Raw genomic sequence first — 20,540 nt, 5'->3', positions numbered from 1 at the left:
CACCCCCCCAGTGTCTTCAGACTCACCTCCCCTCCATCTTGGGAGGCCCAAGCCCTAATGATAAATAAGGATGAATGAACTCATGGAGATCAACATCCAACATTTTTAACAGTCTTCTACTAGGCATTGCTCCTACTGGCCAGTTTCCTACTCCACACTGATGAGGGGCAATACCCCGAAACAGCTGTCTGTGGATGGATACCATGTTTTGGCATAGGTGGTTTCCTTCATTGGAGACTGCCCTTCCCGTGGTTGTTCCTTCCCGGGGAAAGACCTGGCTAGTCATTTGCTTGCGTTGAGAAACATGTGATGGTGTCTCCGCAGCTTGTGTTTTGCAAGCCCTAATGATGTCAGGGCTTCGGGACTTGCTGAATTCAGTGGCGATATCTCCAGTTCCAGTAAACTAACTAGGGAGAGGACACTATTCCCGTCTCTTCATGGTTAAGAAACCCACCGGTCAAGCCAGGTTCATCATAAATCTAAAAGCTCTCAATCGCTCCATCACTTACCGCAAGTTCATGATGGAGTCCATAAAATCAGCCATCCCCCTGATAGGTCTGCATTCCTTCATGGCGACTATAGATCCCCATACACTCTCAACACAGGAAATACCTAAGGTTCGCGGTTCAGGAGGATCAGCGAATAGCACACTTTCAATACAATGTGCTCCCCTTTAGGATTTCTTCGGCCCCGAGGGTCTTCTCAAGGATCATGGCAGAGGCAGTATCACATATACGGAAGCAGGGCATCACCATCGTTCCCTATCTGGACGACCTTCTAGTTATCGGTCCGTCAGCCGAGATCCTGAGAGACCACGTGTCCAAAACTCTGGACATCCTGCAAAACCTGGGTTGGATCCCCAATCTAGAAAAATCCCAGCTCCAGCCCTCAAGGATAATAAGATTTTTAGGAGTCCTTTTAGATTCAGAGAGTCAAAGGTCCTTTTACCAGTGGACCACCGCCAAAATCTGACAGAAGGTCCGGTGCTTCAGAAAGCAGAGGTCACCTACCCTACGGACGGCCATGTCTCTCCTTGGGTCGATGACGGCCTGCATACAGTCAGTGCCGTGGGCTCAGGCCCACTCCAGAGTTCTGCAGGCACATATTCTAAAGAACTGGAACGGCAACCCCAACTCCTTTAACAAAAGATTCCAGACGACAGGGAGGGTAAGGGCCTCCCTAACATGGTGGCTAAACCAGACAAACCTGCGCAAAGGAATAAGTTGGACGCAATCCCCCCTGGTAACGATAACAACAGATGCCAGCGGAAGAGTTTGGGGGGCAGTGGTTTCGCGTATCCCGTTCCAGCGTCTCTGGAGCTAGCAGGTAGGCTCCAAATCCTTCAGCTTCAGGGAACTACTGAAGGCGGTGGAGAAGGCACTTGGGGCAGCGAACAATTTGGTCTCTGGACATCACGTCAGAGTATACTCAGACAATATGACCACCATAGCCCATCTCAAGCATCAGGGAAGCTCGAGATTCAACGGCCTGAGAGAAGTTTCGAGCTGAATTTTCGTCTGGCCCGAGAAACATCTCTCCCTAACGGCAGTTCACCTAAAGGGGTCCATAAATCTTCAGGTGAACTTCCTAAGCCGCAGAGACGTTCAGCCAGGAGAATGGAGCCTGATGAGGGAGGACTTTAAAATGTTGGTAAACAAATGGGGTCTGCCAGAGGTCGACCTATTAGCCTCGAGCCAGAATTCACAAACCGAGACCTACTTCTCCCTAAATCACGGAGACTCCTCTCAGGGGGTGGATGCCTTTACCCACATATGGAACTTTCGGCTGGCGTATGCTTTCCCCCCGATTCCGCTACTCGCAAGGACCCTTCGAAAGATCCGGGACGAGCGTGTACCGACTATCCTGGTAGCCCCAGCTTGGCCCAAGAGGAGTTGGTAAAATCTCATTATAGAAGTCCAGGTAGATGGACCAGTTCTCCTACCCCTGTCGGACGATTTGCTGCTACAAGGTCCCTTCCGCCACCCGGATCCTCGAAAGCTGAAGCTGGCGGCCTGGCTCCTGAAACCCAGGTGTTGCACGCTAGGGGCCTCTCAGAGTCAGTAATATCCACCTTGCAAGGTTCAAGGTAGCCTGTTACCAGTGCCATCTATAATAAGGTCTGGAAAAGGTTCTCCTCATGGTGCTACCCTAATAGTCCTGATCTCTTTCACCCGAACATTTCCCAGATTCTGGACTTTTTGCAAAAGGGGCTAGAGTTGGGCCTTAAACCAAGCACATTAAAGGTCCAGGTTTCCTCTCTAACGGCAGCTTTTGATCAAGACCTGGCCAGTCATCGGTGGATAAAAAGATTTATGGTCTCAGCGCTTAGACTTCACCCCAAGAAACAAATCATTGTCCCACCTTTGGACTTGAACGTGGTCCTCAAGGTCCTCACGTGCCCTCTTGGTCACCATATCTACAGTAAGGCGTATAGGGGAGCTGCAATCCCTATCAGTCAGAGAACCTTACTTGACTGTCAGAGATGACTCCATTATATTCCGTCTTGACCCTTCTTTTCTTCCAAAAGTAGTGTCAGAAGTTCATCGATCACAGGACATTATCCTCCCATCCTTCTGCCAAAACCCGGCGAATACCAGAGAGGAGTAGTTTCACACTCTGGATGTCTGGCGTATAGTCCTACACTACTTGGAACAGTCAAAACCCTTCAGGATTGACAACAACCTTTTTGTTCACTTGTCTGGCCGAAATGGGGCAAGAAATTAGCAAAAAATACGATTGCCAACTGGATTAAGAAAGCCATAACTGAAGCCTATCTAGCCCAGAATAGGGCAGCTCCTGCGGGGCTAAAGGCCCACTCTACCAGATCTACCTCGGTCTCCTGGGCCGAAAGGGCTGGCACTTCTACAGAGGAGATTTGTAGGGCTGCAACATGGTCTTCTTTGCACACGTTTTCTAAACATTATAGGTTGGACTTCTGGTCCAACCAGGATCTAGTCTTTGGCCAGAAGGCGCTCCAGGCCGTGGTCCCCCCTAGTGCAGAATTGGTTGTTACTCTTCCTATGGCTGTCGTGGAAGGGTTACTAGAGAAAATAGAATTAGACTTACCGGTAATTCTGTTTCTAGGAACCCTTCCACGACAGCACTAATTTCCCTCCCCACATTTTTTTGGACTCTAATAAGTTCAAGGTAACCGGTGCTATGGTGTTGGTTGTAAGTCACTGGTTAATGGGAGGTGGGAGGGCCTTTTAACGTCTTTGTGCTTCCTGTCTCCCATTAGGGAATGGAGACAACCTCCTATGGCTGTCGTGGAAAGGGTTCCTTGAAACCGAATTACCGGTAAGTCTAATTCTATTTTTTGCAGTTTCACTGCACTTTGAATTTTTTTTTCCTGTTTTCCAGTATACAATATGTTAAAACCAATGGTGTCATTCAAAATTACAACTCATCTCGCAAAAAACAAGCCCTCACATGTCTATATTGACGAAAAAATAAAAAAGTTATGGCTCTGCGAAGAAGGGGAGCGAAAAAACGAAAACTCAAAATCCAAAATACCTCCAGTCATGAAGGGGTTAAAGATGTTTTGGAGTGATAGGAGACTAAAATACACAATGTAAAGGTTAGTCATACTACACAATGGTTAATAAATATTTGTTTTAAAGGGGATGTCAATTTTCTTGAAAATGGGCCCCAAACTCTGTGAGGTCAGCATTGGCTCCCTGTTGCTGCCCCAGTATCGGCGTTTTGGCTGTACCTATGACATCACCCTAGAGGCAGACACAAACCGAAGAGGGCTCCTCTGCAAGAATATTCTCTGAATCGTCATGTAGGAACATTCTAGAATTCTCGCCACAAAAGATAAAGGTCAGATTTAAAAATGGGGTTGTGACAGGAAGCGGAAAACTGCGGCGGGAAGGGGTTAAGGGATGCCAAAGTGAAAGTGAAGAACAAATTACTTTCTGTGCAAATACATCCAATAGTTTTCTCTAATCTCAGATCTGATTGTGGTAATAAACATTTATTACAGGGATATCTACCCCTACAGATGATAGTTTCCTGGCACTTGTTTCTGCCATTGTCTGGCATCCCCTAGCAATACATTACTCATGTGATTACATACGGTATATGAATTCTGTCTTCATCTATAATTAGTATTAATGGTGATTAAGAAGTGGATGCTTTATTTTACACTGTAGCAACATTGAGAACAAAGATTCCTTGAATGTGCGGCTTCCAAGTCTGTACTGAGGGGGTTTCATTGGGCTGCGTTCAGTGTGGGCGTCTGCTGTGGCTGTAAATATTTATTACAGGACTGGATAGCCGTAATAATCCTATTAATATCTGGTAAGTATAAGACAAATATACCAGGAGCTTTCAGTGTTAGAACATGACGGCTGTAGGGCTGTGATCTCTAGCTGTCCTATCCCTGTGTGTGCGTGTGTATGTATATATTTTTTTTATTTATTTATTTTACTCATTTACGGTATATAGTGCCATTAATTCCACAGCGCTTTACAGACATTATTGACACTGTCCCCATTGGGGCTTACAATCTAGATTACCTATCAGTATGTGTTAGGAATGTGGGAGGAAACCGGAGTACCCAAAGGAAACCCACACAAACACTGGGGGAACATACAAACTCCTTGCAGATAGTCCTTCGTAGGTGTTGAACCTAGGACCCCAGCGCTGCAATTCTAACCACTGAGCCACCGTGTAATATGTATATGTATATATATAATATGTCTATGCATATATGTGTGAGCAGGTAGCGGGATGCAGTAACGGACAAGAGGCACACCAAGGGTTAACAAAGGTTTTAATTAACAGGAGGTTACTCCTCGCAGGGAGAGATTTAAATGAGGGGGAGAGTTCTTCCCTAATACAAAGAATAATTCCAAGGGGGTTTTAAGTAATAGGGGAAGAAAATATAAATCATACACTTTTCCCTTTGGACTCCAGTCACAGAAGTGCATCTCTCTTTCACTGGGGCCACTTGGAATGAGCCACAACGGGGATCTGTTACAGTCCTGTGGAAAATGGGGGAAGCTTTTCTGGCATTGAGAATGTCCCCTTGTGGTCCTGACGGTGTCTGTGTCCTGTATAATACTGGCGATGATGGTGTCTTCTTTCGACCCTGACGATGGCGATGATCGCCTGGGGTTCTAGCACGGGCACTGGCCCCAACGAATGCAGGGAAGAAGGGAGGGTAGATTCTTCCCTCAGCGGTGAGAATCCTTGTACTATCGGGGCCTGGGACATGGTCCCGACACAGTTCACAATGGCCTGTTTGGTCTGCTGTGTTGTATCGTTGAGCACCGGTATACCTTACACAGACCTTGCATTCCCTGGTCAGTACCGTCGGCCGAGGCAACTGTGTTTGCGTCGGCGTTCACAGTTTCGTTAGCTATGTTAGCGATGTTAGCTATCTAACAAATATGACCATCATGTCTCACCCAATCCTCCTAAATGTCCAGTAGATCAGACTACTTACGGTATTTATTGACGCTCCTCCAGAACATCAGCACGGTGTATGCAGGGGACTCAGGGAGTTAAGGGCAACGTGTACCAGCACACTACACCCACATCAGGCTCGTTGCACTTTGCTTTTTCCAATCCATCTTCCAATTGTTTAGATCTCTTGTACTTTGTAAAGATGGAGCCATTAGAGGATATTTTTATTTTAGGGACTTGCTTATAATGTAATTCCCATATACATAATGGGGTGAAAAGTGATCTCCTCCTTTCATGCTCAAATGTACATGTTCATACGTGGCGTGTTTGCTGCCTCTGTTGTATGCAGCATATTTGGTGCATAAAATATGCAGCATCTTAGGCCTCTTTCACACATCAGGTTTTCGCCGTCAGGCGCGATCCGGCGCTTTTGACAGAAACCGGATCCGGCGAAATGCAATGCTGGATCCGGTTTCCCCCCCATTGACTTGCATTTGCGCCGGATCGCGCTGGATGGCCATGCGTTTCATCCGGTTTTCGCCGGATCCGGCAATGTGTCGCGATCCGGCGTCTGGAAAAAACGGCTACTGTAACGTTTTTTGTCTCCGGTGAAAAAGCCGTACACGCCGGATCTGGCGCGTCCGGCTTTTTCACACAATGAAAGCCTATGAGCGCCGCAATGCGCCGGATCCGTTTTTTTGGTCTGAGCATGCTCAGTAGCTCTGCCCACAGGAGATATATAAAAGCAAGACAATGGGACCCTCAGCCACACCCAACATGCCACCCAAGCCAAGAACCAGGAGCAGGAGAAGGCAGCAGACATCTGCAGCAGCAGCAGCACCATCAGCACCACCACAAATGGAGCAGCAAATGGAACATGCTGAGGAGGGGAGTCCAGCAGCAGATGAGAGACGGTAATTATCAAATCCCCCATTCCTCCAAACTAGGGCCATGGAATATCAAGATATTCATTGGCCCTTTGTTTCTCTTTATTCAACAGCCGCCAAAGAGATGCAGCAGCAGCAGCAGAAATGGCATCACTGGCAGCAGCAACAGCAGCAGCAATACCCACAGCCATGGAGTCTGGCCATCAACAGGACAGCACATCTTCTGGGAGCCCTCCCTCGCATCGTCAGCGTTTGACGGTAAGTTTTTATTTCCAAAATCCATCATCTCTGTAATATATGTCTATTCATTGCCTTTTATTTCAAAACAGGAATCACAAGATGAAGAGGAGCTCCCAGAAGAAGAAGGAAGGGGTGGACAGACACCTGGAGTGGGCTCACAATTGGTAAGTTTTTTGCATCAAACGCAGAAACACAACATCACACTACACACAACACATAGAAAACAATGTTCTGCAGACCACACACAGCAAACAAATGCCTACATCCAAAGACATAACATTTTTTGTTTTCTTCTCTAGTCTTCCCAATCTGGTGCTCGGCCAAGAGGTCCTCGCAGTGCCTCCCAGGGTCGTCGGCGACAGCAACGCGGCGGTCACCAGCGTGTAAGTATAAATATTTTTGCTTTGTTTTTTTGCACTTTTTATTTCATTTCTTTTGTGGAGGCTAATTATGTTATTTTTGTCTTTTTCTTTAACAGCCTTCACAGCGTGCTCCCGACTCTGACGGTGAGGATGGAGGGATTGATGTGGACCGCCTCATCGATCTCGTCAAAGAAAGGGAGCCGCTCTGGAATATGGCTGACCGCCGCCACGCTGACCTGATCGTTACCCGACGACTCTGGGAGGAAATCTGTTTGCTCCTTGTGGGCCGCTGGGAGGACCTCGATGTTCGGGCACAGATTAAAGAGCGTAAGTATATACAGTACCGGTTGCTTGATGTAAACCAGTGTTTCCCGAACTCCAGTCCTCGTGGTCCCCACGGATCATGTGTTCAGGATTTCTATTTACTATTGAAATCCTGAAAACATGACCCCTGGGGACCATGAGGACTGGAGTTTGTGAAACACTGATGTTGTATACTAACCACTCCTTTCTCGTTTCAGGGAACAGAATTGTGAATCGGTGGCGGTCTGTGAGGGATCGTTTCAAGAAGGAGTTCAATAAAGAGATGCGGGCCCCGAGTGGATCTGGAGGACGCAGGAGCAAGTACAAGTACGCACAAGCCCTGTCGTTCCTCCGGGAAACAATGCTCACCAGAAGGTAAATATTACACACCACATGTGAAAAAAATGTTAGATGTAACTTTTTTTTTTCAGCCAGGGCCATACCATGTCAGTATTTTAATTTTTTCTCTTTATTCCACTGCACGGTGAGCAGCACTCGGGAGCCTGCACGATTGGACCTTTCTGAGGCGATCCCTGAGGAGACCGGCACCGAGGGACACTTCGACCGCCCCGGTACATCTGCACCTTCCCAGCCTTCCCACACATTCGACCCATCTGTCCCATCCACCAGCACAGGAGCATCGTGGCCGCCTACATTACATGAAGCTGCTGGTGAGGAGATCGCTTTCCCTTTACCCCACCCTTCTGCCCCTGCCACATCTAGTACACCTGCGGGTACTGGGCGGCAGCGGCAGAGGGGTCAGGAAAAGAGTTATGCGCAAGAGTTCTTGAATCTGAATGCATCTTTTCAGAACTGTCTAAAAGTCTTGTCAGAGCAAATCTCCGCAGGCTTTCAGCAGATCAACTCCAGCATTCTGGAGGTGAAGACACTTCTGCAAACCATGCATTCAGAAGCAAGATCTTCGCCAAACCACACCTTTTTCAGATCTGTTGTGGAGCGCATGGCAACACTATCTCCTACCCAGCAGATGCATGTAATGCATTCGTGCCACGGTGCTCTACAGCAGGTTACCTCCCAACCTCCACCTCCCACCACTGTAGTTCCTCCACCTGCACCCCCTCCAGCCACTTTCCATCCTCCCCCTCCTATTACATCTGCACCCCCTCCAGCCACTTTCCATCCTCCCCCTCCTATTACATACCAGCAACCTCACCAGTACCAGCAACCTCCCCAGTACCAGACATCTCCCCACTTCCAGCAACCTGCCCCGTACCAAACTCCTTCCCCGTACCAAACTCCTTCCCCGTACCAAACTCCTTCCCCGTACCAAACTCCTTCCCCGTACCAAACTCCTTCCCCGTACCAAACTCCTTCCCCGTACCAAACTCCTTCCCCGTACCAAACTCCTTCCCCGTACCAAACTCCTTCCCCGTACCAAACTCCTTCCCCGTACCAAACTCCTTCCCCGTACCAAACTCCTTCCCCGTACCAAACTCCTTCCCCATACAACTTTCCATCAACATCATCTGCTCCTACAGTCCCTGCCCAACCCTCCACTCCACCGCCCACCACCTCTTCTGCCTCCCACATGTCCACCCATTCTGTAGCTTTTTCCACACCTTCACCTCTAACTGTTCCTTCCCCACCACGATCCCAGTCCTCTCTCCACACACCCAGTGTCGAAGTGTCCCGCAGCCCCTCCAGCAGTATTTCCACCCCACAGTACACAGATTTGTAATGTGTGTTTTTTGTAATAAAAATGCCCATTGGGTTTAAAACCTTTATTAAAAAAGTTTTTTGCACTTTAAAAACATTTAAAAAAAAAAAAAAATTGAAATAAAAGTTAAATTATCGTTTCACAATGGTTGTCTGTCATTTCTTTCTGCGGCGAACTATGTTTAAAAAAAAGGTTAAATACAGGGTATTTCAAAGGTAAAAAGGTATTCAAAACCAGGTATATAACTGTGGGTAAATTTTAGCTTTTTGCCACAGTTGTGTTCCTGGTTGTGTTTGAAGCAAAGTATTTCACCTAAAAAGTTGTGTTTATTGTTGGTGATTTCCTACCAATGTACACAACTTTTGTTAAAAGGTGAAATACTTTGCATAAAACACAACCAGGTACACACCTGTGGCCTAAAGGTAAAAATAGTAAGACCATGACAAGATAGCCAACTTTGGTTGGCAAAGGTATATACTGTTGGTCCAGAAGGTACACAAGTTTAGGGCACAAATCTTTCACACTCTGTCATCCCAGTGTACTCTGCCTTGAGGTGACATAAAGTATAGTGGAAAATTGTCCCTGAAACCGTCACAGAACTTCTAGTGGTAATATTTCCAATGACAACATCCATCTTCGCCAGTAACTTGCTCTTCTCTCCAACCTGCACTTTCTTCTCTACAACCTGTCAAAGAAGGGCTGTAGGAACATGCTATATATAGTTTTCCAGTAGCCAATCCCGTTCGGAAGGCCGCAAGGGTCAATTTTAAAAACCGGATCCGGCGTAATCCGTCGAAAAACGGATGAACCGGATGAGACGGATCCGGTTTTGTCTGTCAAGAACAAGACGGATCCGGCAGAAAACCGGATCCGGCACATCAGGTTTTACAAAACATTTGCCGGATCCGGCATTCTGGCACGACGCCGGATCGCGCCTGACGCCGAAAACCTGATGTGTGAAAGTAGCCTTACAGTACCAGGGTAATCAATTATATTTCTGAAATACTATATTGAGGCCCCCTCATGTACTTTGTCTTTCTGCGTTTTTTTTCAAGACACATCACGTCAATTCTTTCAGCATTTTTGTCGCCCTTCAAATCAATGCGTGAAAAAATGCAAAGGCAAGCGCTCAAAAAGATGTGACAAAAAAAAGTGCGTATTTCTCACAGCATTTTTCCTTCTACCACTCTGGTTTTTGGTGCGAAATAGTAATGCTGTAAAAAATGGAACATGTGAACATAGCCTAAAGCGACTTTGTAGCTTTTGTAGAATTTCCTCTAGTCGTTTGGTAAATGGAACGAGGTGTTTTTGTGTTTTGCTAATATATACATTTTATTCCTGTCTTTTAGCTCATGGACAAGGTGACTTCAGTCTGGAAGATGCTTTAGATAATATCCCAACTCAAAAGCGTAAGTAAGCAAGTATAGTATTCACAATGGAGTCCAAATATGTGACTGTTACACATTTAGCAGTCCTCCACCTTGGGCCTCATTCAGAGCTCTGTGTGTCAGGTTCTACTCACTATAGTCTATGGAGAAGATCGCATGTCCGTGTTTTTATATATGTTTTTCTATTAATTTTTTTTGTCAACGGAGTGCCCACTCAAAAAGCGTAGACTTACATGAGCCTGTGAAAAACTTGAAAACCTGCACCGCACACCGGTGACCTCATGGTTGCAGCCATGCACTGTCCATCTTCCACAGACTATTTGATAGAAATGTAAGAAACTTCCATCAGCGTTTTTTTGGGTGGGTTGAGGGCGGTTGCATATATGAAAAACTTATACCCTGCCCAAATAATGCTGAAATGCTTTTAATAATGCTGAATAATGCTTTCGTGATCCAAAACAATGAAGAAAACTTTTTTTTTTTTCTTTATGTACAAGGTCTTCGGGTATGTTTCCACGGTCCGGAATCCCTGCGCTTTGGATGCAGCGGAAAGCCCGCTCCGCCCAAAGCGCCGCCCCCTGTTGTGCGCACGGTGATTCCACGTGTTCATTGAACACATGCGGAATCACCGCATCATATCCATGGACTGGGCAGTTTATCTTGCGGAAATGGAGCATCTCCGCAAGATAAATAGACATGCTGTGTTCTATAAAGACGTGCCGCATGTCCGGATTCGTGGGTGTGTCACCCGCGTTTTAGTACGCTTAGTGGATACGGGATTTCTTAAAATCCCCTCCACTCTGCTGTAACATCTGGACACTGCGGATTAAACGCTGCAGCTCTACGCAGCGTTCAATCCGCAGTTAATCCTGATGTAATACGGACCGTGGAAATATACCCTTCAGCTGTGTGGCCACGTTCATGATTTTTTGCGTTCTTTTCGCGTTTTTTAGCGTTTTTCCCCTGCAAAAACGCTAAAAAACGCATACATTAAGCATCCCATTATTAGAATGCATTCCGCAATTTTTGTGCCCATGCTGCGTTTTTTTCCGCGAAAAAAAACGCAGCATGTTCATTAATTTTGAGGAAAATTTGCGTATTTGCCACTATGTTCATTGTATTAGGATGCTCCGGAAAAAAACACGAAAAATCCGCACCAAAAACGCGCACAAAATGCGATAAAAGCGCGGAATAAAAAATGCGGATTTCCTGCCAAGGAGTCCAGTTTTGCTCATGAAAATTTTGCTTACGTGGGCACATAGCCTTATTGTACGGAGAACCATATAGTCGATAAGTATTAATAGTCATTGTCGTAATTTAGGGTGGATTTCCTGCCACTAAATTAGCGTCTGCAGTTAATTAAATGGAGCGTGCCATAATTTCTGGCTCTACAATTAAAGAAAGAATGAGTCTCAATTGATGAAAAAAGATGAAAGTTGAACTTTGCAAAAGATCCCATGTTTGTAAATTGCATGTCTCAGTTTGTAGCACCTTGTGTCATCCACATAGCGGACATGTGAGGCTAAGGTCACACAACCAACTTTCCGATTATGCTAATCACACTCTAATCAGAGTATGATCATAGTGTGATCGGATTTTCCCTGACGTGGTGAAAAAAATACTTTCCCTCCACTACATGCAGTATGCCCTTGAAAATTGTACCACGCTCCCTGTGCAGTCTGATGTTTTCCCTGGACCATAGATGTGGATGGCCGGGAGCCACCTGATGAAACGACTCCTGCATGTTGGAACTTTTTCCTTGGACCATTTAGATAAAGATCAGTTGTGCATTGCCTAATTGAATAACACGGGGAGGAGTGGTATGCGTCAGAACAACGGATAGCACTCCTCCCATTTACGGCCCTTATTGACCTGCTCTAATCTGGTCTGGCGATCAAAACTGCTGACAAACTCCCTTTGTTGCTGCCATATTCATAACTTTGTTTGAACTGTTATAGTATAGCAAGGTGAAATGGACATGTATGTATGGACGTAAATAGATATCAAGCAGCCATTCTATGGACATAGCAAATATTTGAACTCATTTTTATTTTTTTTCCCCCTATAGCTAAGCCTGCACCAAAACCACCTAAAGTACCAACACGCAACACTGGTAAGAACATTTTTCACTATCGTGCACTTGGATGCATTTTATCTTCAGTGAGTGCAGTTCCTGAGCAGTAAAGACTCATTCTCACATTGCAGATTTGGTGACTTATTTTCTTCCGATAGTATCCACTGTCACTCCTATTCATGACGGCTGAAGGACTGTGACCTGCATCCCCTGGTGGTGGGGATGCGCGCCGGATGACTGATGCTTAGAGGAGATGTTCATAATACATGTCCGATTTTTGGACTCCCAATCACATTGTTCTACCAGAGATAAGCCGTTGGCTGACATGTCAGCTGGTAACTTTCTCATAGAGAACCCACAAACTTAACCGAATGTGCGCTCCTGTGTAAGGGGGGAGACGGCTAAAATGGCTGTCGACAGATCAATCGTCCTAAGCATCATTCCTCCAGCAGCCATCCAATACATATGGCGACTCTAGTCTTCTTCATTTACACCCTCATAAACAATCCCCATAACAAGAGCGACCTTCTACCCATCAGCAGGTTTTACTTTACATTTCCATTGGTGATTTACTCCATCCGTTCTCCTTCCAGACAGTAAAGCAAGCAGCTCAGTTTCCTTTTGCGATCAGCAATTAACAGAAACAATTTTTTTCACCGTCTGCTATTATTTTTTTTATGTCTGCAGCTGAGAAAACCCTTAAAGGGGTTGTCTTGAGTTTTTCGTGAAAGGCTGTAGTCCCTCTTTAAGCTGGGAAGGGAAGAAAAGAGGCTCTCCTTGAGTGACACCACTGGTAATATGTCGGGGTAAAGTGACAAAAAGCCACTCTCCTGGACAGGTTGTTTGCGGCACAACGCCGACACGCGTGATAGTGTATCCAATGTAAAGCTGTGGTGTAAACTACGTCTAGTCAGAATGTGGTCGGGAGTATGCATATGTCATACATGCAGTCACATAGCTGTTCGGTTTCGTAGCTAGCACCGACTGTTTTCATGTCTGCAGACTGAATAACCCGGACAACCTAGACTAGGGACACACGGTGACATGTCGCTTGAAATTGAGTTGATCAAATCTAATTATTTCCTACAATGTTGTATTGCGACTACGACAGAATTGCAAATGTTGCCAAATTAAATGGACGACCTATCGATGGTCACAAATAAGTCGCTTGTCATAGTGCTCAATGCTGGTCACATGCGACTGCTACGTACATGTGATTTGTCTGCATTTTTGCAGCTGTAAAGCAGTTATGTGACAGCAAGCTCCAGAGATGATGCACAAATGGTGTTTGGTTGCATGAATTGTGTACGAATTGCTGTAATCTGAATCATGTCACTGTATAGTTCCTGATATATATATATATATATATATATATATATATATATATATATATATATATATATATATATATATACACACACACACACACACACACACACACACACACACACACACACACACACACACACACACACACACACACACACACACACACACACGTGTTCAAAGTTGTAGGTACCCCTCCTTTAATGACTGAAAAACCCGCAATGGTGACAGAAATAACTTGAATCTGACAAAAGTAATAATAGATCAAAAATCTATGACAATGAACATATGAAAGTCAGACATTGCTTTCTCCCTCACCCATGACAGCACCACGGAGAGAGGGGGTCCGCCCATCAAGGACAGGAACCTACAGACAAAAGAGCGGCACCTCTCCTCCGCCCCCAGTTGGGTTCCTGTCCTTGACGGGTGAACCACGGCAGCAAGAGCGCAGCGCTTACCGGGAGTTGAAGATCCGGGACCGCCCCGTCCGCGGTCAGACAGCGGGAAGGCCCCTGTCGCGGCGGGGTCGGTTGCCGAAGCCGCCACCGCTGCAGCTGAGGGGCTGTCCAGGGTGAGCGGGCGGGGAGGACCGGGCCGCCGCTCCGGGAGGAGTAGGGGCCGAGGGACGCCGGATAGGGGCAGCGCTGGGTACACAGGTGTACCAAGATGGCGCTGCCCCGGAAGTAGAATGAGGAACTTCCGGGTCCCCGCGGTCGGCACATGCGCAGTACGCACTCCCCGGGGGAAGAGCGGTGCAGGCCGGGAAGACAGGTGACGCCAGGGCGGCTTATTCAAATTGGGAACGCTAAAGCAGCCTCAGAGCTGGAAGCGTTCAGGCGCGATGGATAGCGACCAGCTACAGCAGCCTAAGCAGCAGCAGCAGCAGCAACAAAGGCAGCATCACCAGCGCCGCCAAAAGGATAAAGACGGACGGGGGAGCAGGTCCAGCAGCCACTCCACGCAGCAGTCTACTGCAAGGAGCAAGTCACCTGCCGTGGATCGCCCAGTGAGGGATTTGGATCCACTTCCAGAACCGGTACCTGCAACCGCGCATGAGGGGTAAGTGGATCTTCGTGAATGTTCCCCATTGTAATAGACTTCTTTCCCTTATCAGGGAAAGAAGAAAGAAAAGACCAAGAACAGGGAATGCCCCACCTGTGGGAAACCATTACCAACGCCCTGGGAGAAAAAATTGTGTGACTCCTGTATACAGGAGGTCCTCGGCGGTGAAACCCCGGATCATGCCGCAGACCTAAGGGCGGTAATCCGCGCAGAAATTCAGAGTGCCCTTTCATCCAGAAAACGGGAAAGGAAGGGAAGGAAGGGGGACGTGGTGATAGAGTCCCAATCTGACAGCTTATCGTCAGGGGAAGTCACCTCCCATACTGTAAATACCGACTCGTCATCCTCCGATGAGGAGACGGAAGGTCGTCATTGTTTCCCCCTGGACGAAGTGGATGCCTTAGTAAAGGTGGTAAGATCCACTATGGGGGTGGAAGAACCCCGGACTGATAGATCAGTCCAGGACATTATGTTCGGGGGACTGAGTCAAAAAAAACGGAAGGTATTTCCGTTAAATAAGAACGTCCAAGGCCTCATAGATAAAGAATGGGAAAAACCGGATAGGAAAAGCTCCACAGTTCCTTCCATCAAAAGGAAGTACCCATTTGAGGAGGAAGCATCCACATCATGGGATAAGGCCCCCAAACTAGATGTGGCGATAGCCAAAGCTTCAAGAAAGTTTGCACTCCCCTTTGAAGATATGGGTACCCTGAAAGACCCGTTGGATAAAAAAGCGGATACCCTACTTAAGGGCACCTGGGAATCAGCAGGGGGAAACATCAGGCCGGCGGTAGCGGCAACCTGTACCTCCAGAGCTCTTATGGTATGGATAGACCAATTGGAGAGACAGATAAGGGAAGGGGTTCCCAGAGATAAAATCCTGGAATCCATGCCAATGATAAGAGGGGCGGCAGCCTACCTGGCCGACTCTTCGGCTGATTCGATAAGATTGTCATCTAAAACAGCAGCCTTGTCGAATGCAGCTAGACGAGCTTTATGGTTAAAATGTTGGCCTGGGGATCTCCAGACAAAAATAAAATTATGCGCCATTCCCTGTGAAGGAAAATTCCTCTTCGGGGAAACCTTGGATGACATCCTCGAAAAGGCGGGTGACAAAAAGAAAGGCTTCCCAAACTTAGGACCTGTGACCGCCACAGGCTTTAAACGGTCCTTTCGGAACAGAAAGTTCTTCCAGAGGAGACCCCCGAGAGACCAAAAATGGGAAGACAGAAGAAGGGACAGGGGGTTCATCTTCGGTAACTCGTCCCGGGATAAAAAACCCGCCAAGTGACTGTGGGCCCAGGGTGGGAGGGAGACTAAGGTTTTTCCTCCCAGCCTGGGAGAAAATATCCAACAATCCCTGGCTGATAAATCTTGTAAGATCGGGATTAAGGATAAACTTTTATTCTCTCCCGCCGCAAAAATACATAATTACCCCGATAAGGTCGTCAAAAAACGAACAGGACGCCCTCGAAAGGGAGGTTCTGAGTATGTTGGACAAAAAAGTCCTACAGGAGGTTCCCCCACAGGAGAGAGGCAGGGGGTTCTACTCGCCTCTCTTCCTGGTAACCAAACCAGACGGCACCTTCCGCACCATCATAAATTTAAAAAAACTGAATTGCTATATCAAGAACGAAAAATTCAAGATGGAATCGATCAAATCGACCATCAAAATTCTCTTTCCGCAATGCTTTATGGTGGTCCTAGACCTCAGCGATGCCTACTACCATGTCCCCATTCACAAAGAATCCAGGCAATACCTCAGGCTAGCAGTCTCGATAGCAGGAGAAATAAGAGAATTCCAATACAAGGCCCTGCCATTTGGGATCTCAGTGGCTCCACGGGTCTTTACGAAATTGGTGGCAGAGATGATGGCTCACATAAGAGAACAGGATGTTCTGATAGTGCCTTATTTGGACGACTTTTTAATAGCGAGCAACTCAGGCCAGAAATGCACAGAACAGAGGGACCGAGTGATGAGCACTCTAAAAAACCTCGGGTGGCTTCTGAACCTGAAAAAGTCAAGGCTGGAACCAAAGAGAGTCCAGGAGTTCCTAGGCCTGACACTGGATTCAAACATCCAAGTATGTTACTTGCCAGATCACAAAAGGGACAGAATTATTCATATAGTACAAAAAGCGAGGCAAAACCCCTCTATGACACTAAGACGAGCAATGTCCCTGTTAGGGTCCCTCTCTGCATGCTTGCCGGCGGTCCAGTGGGCACAAATACATATGAGGGATCTGCAATGGGATATCCTGACCAACCAGCGGACCTTAGGAGACCGCTTGGAACATCATATTACGCTAGGTTCAAAAACTATTCTTTCCCTAGCCTGGTGGGAGGACAAAAACAACTTGTCCAAAGGGATCCCCTGGGAGGCCAAAATCACACATGTAATTACCACCGACGCCAGTCCTGTGGGTTGGGGAGCACACATGGGCATCAGCGTGGCTCAAGGGGGATGGAGAAGTCAAGAACTAAAAGCCTCCTCGAATCAAAAAGAACTGCTAGCAGTAAATTATGCCTTGAGTCACTTTTTGCCAGCATTAAAAGGCCATCATGTCCGGATATTCTCGGACAACCGAGTAACAGTGGCCTATATAAACCACCAGGGGGTAACCAGGTCCAGAACGTTAATGGAGGCATCCTTCGAGATATTCGGGTTGGCAGAGAAAAACTTACTGTCCCTATCGGCGCTACATATACGGGGAGTAGAGAACCAAACGGCAGACTTTCTGAGCCGTACCCAACTACATCAGGGGGAGTGGACTCTAAATCAGTCCGTTTTTCAGAAGATTGTGGAAATGTGGGGAACCCCAGACATAGACTTATTTGCAGACCACAAAAACAAAAAAGTGGAAATATTCTGTTCTCTGAATCCCAAAGGGAATCCTCACACCCTGGACGCATTTATGCTCCCATGGACACGGGGTTTACTGTATGCCTTCCCACCGACCATTCTCCTTCCGGCGGTGATAAGGAAAGTCAGGGAAGAGGGGGCTCGGGTAATACTTATAGCCCCTTTCTGGCCAAAAAGAACATGGTTTTCATGGCTCAGAATAATGTCAGTAACCGACCCCTGGGTTCTACCAGATCTCCCCGACCTTCTATCACAGGGCCCTGTGCTACACCCCCAAGCAGTGAACCTCCATTTAACAGCATGGAATTTGAAAGATCACTGCTGAGGGGGAAAGGATTTTCAGAAAATCTAATTTCCACGTTACAAAAAAGTAGAAAACCAGTTACAATCAAAGCCTATGGTAGAACCTGGAGAAAATTCCTATCCAGTTCGGGGGCAAAGGTTCAGGATGGAATACAAATGGATAAAATCCTGGAATTCCTCCAAAGAGGGTTAGAACAGGGACTAGCGACTAACACACTGAGGGTACAGGTAGCGGCCCTGGGCGCCCTCTATAATCAGGAGGTAGCGAGCGACCCTTGGGTGGCACGGTTTATGAGGGCCGCAGCCAGGTCTAGACCAATAGCTACCCAGAAAGTACCATCATGGGATCTGAACTTAGTGTTGTCAGCCCTAACAGGACCCCCATTCGAGCCTATTCAGTCAGCTCCATTAAAGACCCTATCATTAAAAACGATACTGCTAGTGGCCCTAACATCGGCCCGCAGAGTAAGTGACATTCAAGCCTTATCGGCAATACCCCCATTCATTAAAATTATGGAGGATAGAATTATATTGAAACCTGACCCTGCATATTTGCCCAAGGTAGCAACACACTTCCATAGATCACAGGAGGTAGTCCTTCCTTCCTTCTGCCCAAACCCTACGAATAGAGGAGAGGAGAAATTTCACACATTAGATGTGAAGAGGTGCTTAGTGCATTACCTAGAGGCCACCAAGGGATGTAGGAAGGAAGGATCTCTCTTTGTGTGTTTCCAGGGACCTCGTAAGGGGCTTGGGGCGTCCAAAAGTACCCTGGCAAGATGGATAAGAGACGCGATTGCCCTGGCATACTCATTCAGCGGGAATACCATCCCGGAGGGTCTAAAAGCCCACTCTACAAGAGCAATGGCGACCTCATGGGCAGAAAGATCAGAGGTATCGATAGAACAGATCTGTAAGGCGGCCACCTGGTCAACACCTTCTACCTTTTTCAAACACTATCGCCTAGATCTAGCCTCTGCGTCTGACCTGACCTTCGGGAGAAGGGTCCTTCAGGCGGTGGTCCCTCCCTAAGCTACCAATCTCTGAAATTCTCTCCGTGGTGCTGTCATGGGTGAGGGAGAATAGCTTAGTTACTCACCGATAACGGTGTTTCTCGGAACCCATGACAGCACCCGCTTAATTCCCCCCCTTTTTTCACGTGTGCGGTGAGCACGATTTAATGTGTGTAGAGTGTGTTCTTAGTCACGAGGTTTCTCTATAAGTATGCAAATTATAATGTTATGTATATACTTTTGTTATTAACTAACCGGGAGACCCTCTGATGCTCTGTAACCAACTGGGGGCGGAGGAGAGGTGCCGCTCTTTTGTCTGTAGGTTCCTGTCCTTGATGGGCGGACCCCCTCTCTCCGTGGTGCTGTCATGGGTTCCGAGAAACACCGTTATCGGTGAGTAACTAAGCTATTCCAACCATGCTTCCACAGAATTTTTTTTAAATAAAACTCATGAAATAGGCCTGGACAGAAATGATGGTACCCTTAACTTAATATTTTGTTACACGACCTTTTGAGGCAATCACTGCAATCAAACGATTCCTGTAAATGTCAATGAGACTTCTGCACTCCTCAAGAGCAAACTGCTCCAGGTGTCTCGTGTTTGAAGGTTGCCTTTTCCAGACGGCATGTTTCAGCTCTTTCCAAAGATGCTCAAAAGGATTTGGTTCAGATTTCATAGAAGGCCACTTCAGAATTGTCCAATGTTTTTCTCTTAGCCATTCTTGGGTGTTTTTAGCTGTGTGTTTTGGGTTATTATCCTGTTGCAAGACCCATGACCTGGGACTGAGACAAAGCTTTCAGACATTGGGCAGCACATTTCTCTCTAGAATCCCTTGATAGTCTTGAGATTTCATTGCACCCTGCAAAGATTCTATACACCCTGTGCCAGATGCAGCAAAACAGCCCCAGAGCATAACAGAGCCTCCTCCATGTTTAGCAGTAGGGACAGTGTTCTTTCCTTGATATTCTTCATTTTTCTGTCTGTGAACATAGAGCTGATGTGCCTTGCCAAAAAGTTCAATTTTTGTCTCATCTGTCCTTAGGACATTCTCCCAGAAGCTTTGTGGCTTGTCAGCATGTAGTTTGGCAAATTCCAGTCTGGCATTTTTATAATTTTTTTTTTTTTTTTCAACAATGGTGTCCTCCTTGGTCGTCTCCTATGAAGTCCACTTTGGCTCATACAACGATGGATGGTGCGATCTGACACTGATGTTCCTTGAGCTTGAAGTTCACCTTTAATCTGTTAACAAAGAGCCAAAAAAACTTCTTATAATTTGTATTATTCGTCTCTTTGATTTGTCATCAATTTTCCTCCTGCGGCCACATCTAGGGAGGTTGGCTACAGTCTCATGGAGCTTAAATTTCTGAATAATATGTGCAACTGTAGTCACAGGAACATCAAGCTGCTTGGACATTGTCTTATAACTTTACCTTTAACATGTTTGTCTATAATTTTCTTTCTAATCTCCTGAGACAATTCTTTCCTTCGTTTCCTTTGGTCCATGTTGAGTGTGATACACACCATGTCACCAAACAGCACAGTGAGTATCTGTAGCCCTCTATACAGGCCCACTCATTGATCCCAAGATTGTAGACACCTGTGATGCTAATTAATGGACACACCTTGAT

General features: G+C 46.6%; 1 protein-coding gene across 5 annotated transcripts in view; it reads left to right on the top strand.

The window, feature by feature from the left end:
* Positions 1–20,540, top strand: part of CD99L2 (CD99 molecule like 2) — a 200,324-nt gene that overhangs the window by 93,610 nt on the left and 86,174 nt on the right. For all 5 annotated transcript variants that reach the window (XM_073543615.1, XM_073543616.1, XM_073543614.1 and 2 more), the window contains exons 2-3: positions 10,232–10,291; positions 12,339–12,383. In XM_073543615.1, coding sequence (XP_073399716.1) covers positions 10,232–10,291; positions 12,339–12,383 — 105 coding nt within the window. The remainder of the gene's footprint in view (positions 1–10,231; positions 10,292–12,338; positions 12,384–20,540) is intronic.

This window comes from Dendrobates tinctorius, unplaced genomic scaffold, assembly GCF_039654945.1.
Source record: "Dendrobates tinctorius isolate UK_male_01 unplaced genomic scaffold, ASM3965494v1 ptg000133l, whole genome shotgun sequence".
NCBI lineage: Eukaryota > Metazoa > Chordata > Amphibia > Anura > Dendrobatidae > Dendrobates > Dendrobates tinctorius.
The sequence above is the reverse complement of the archived record's forward strand: the minus strand, read 5'-3'. Positions and strand labels throughout refer to the sequence as shown.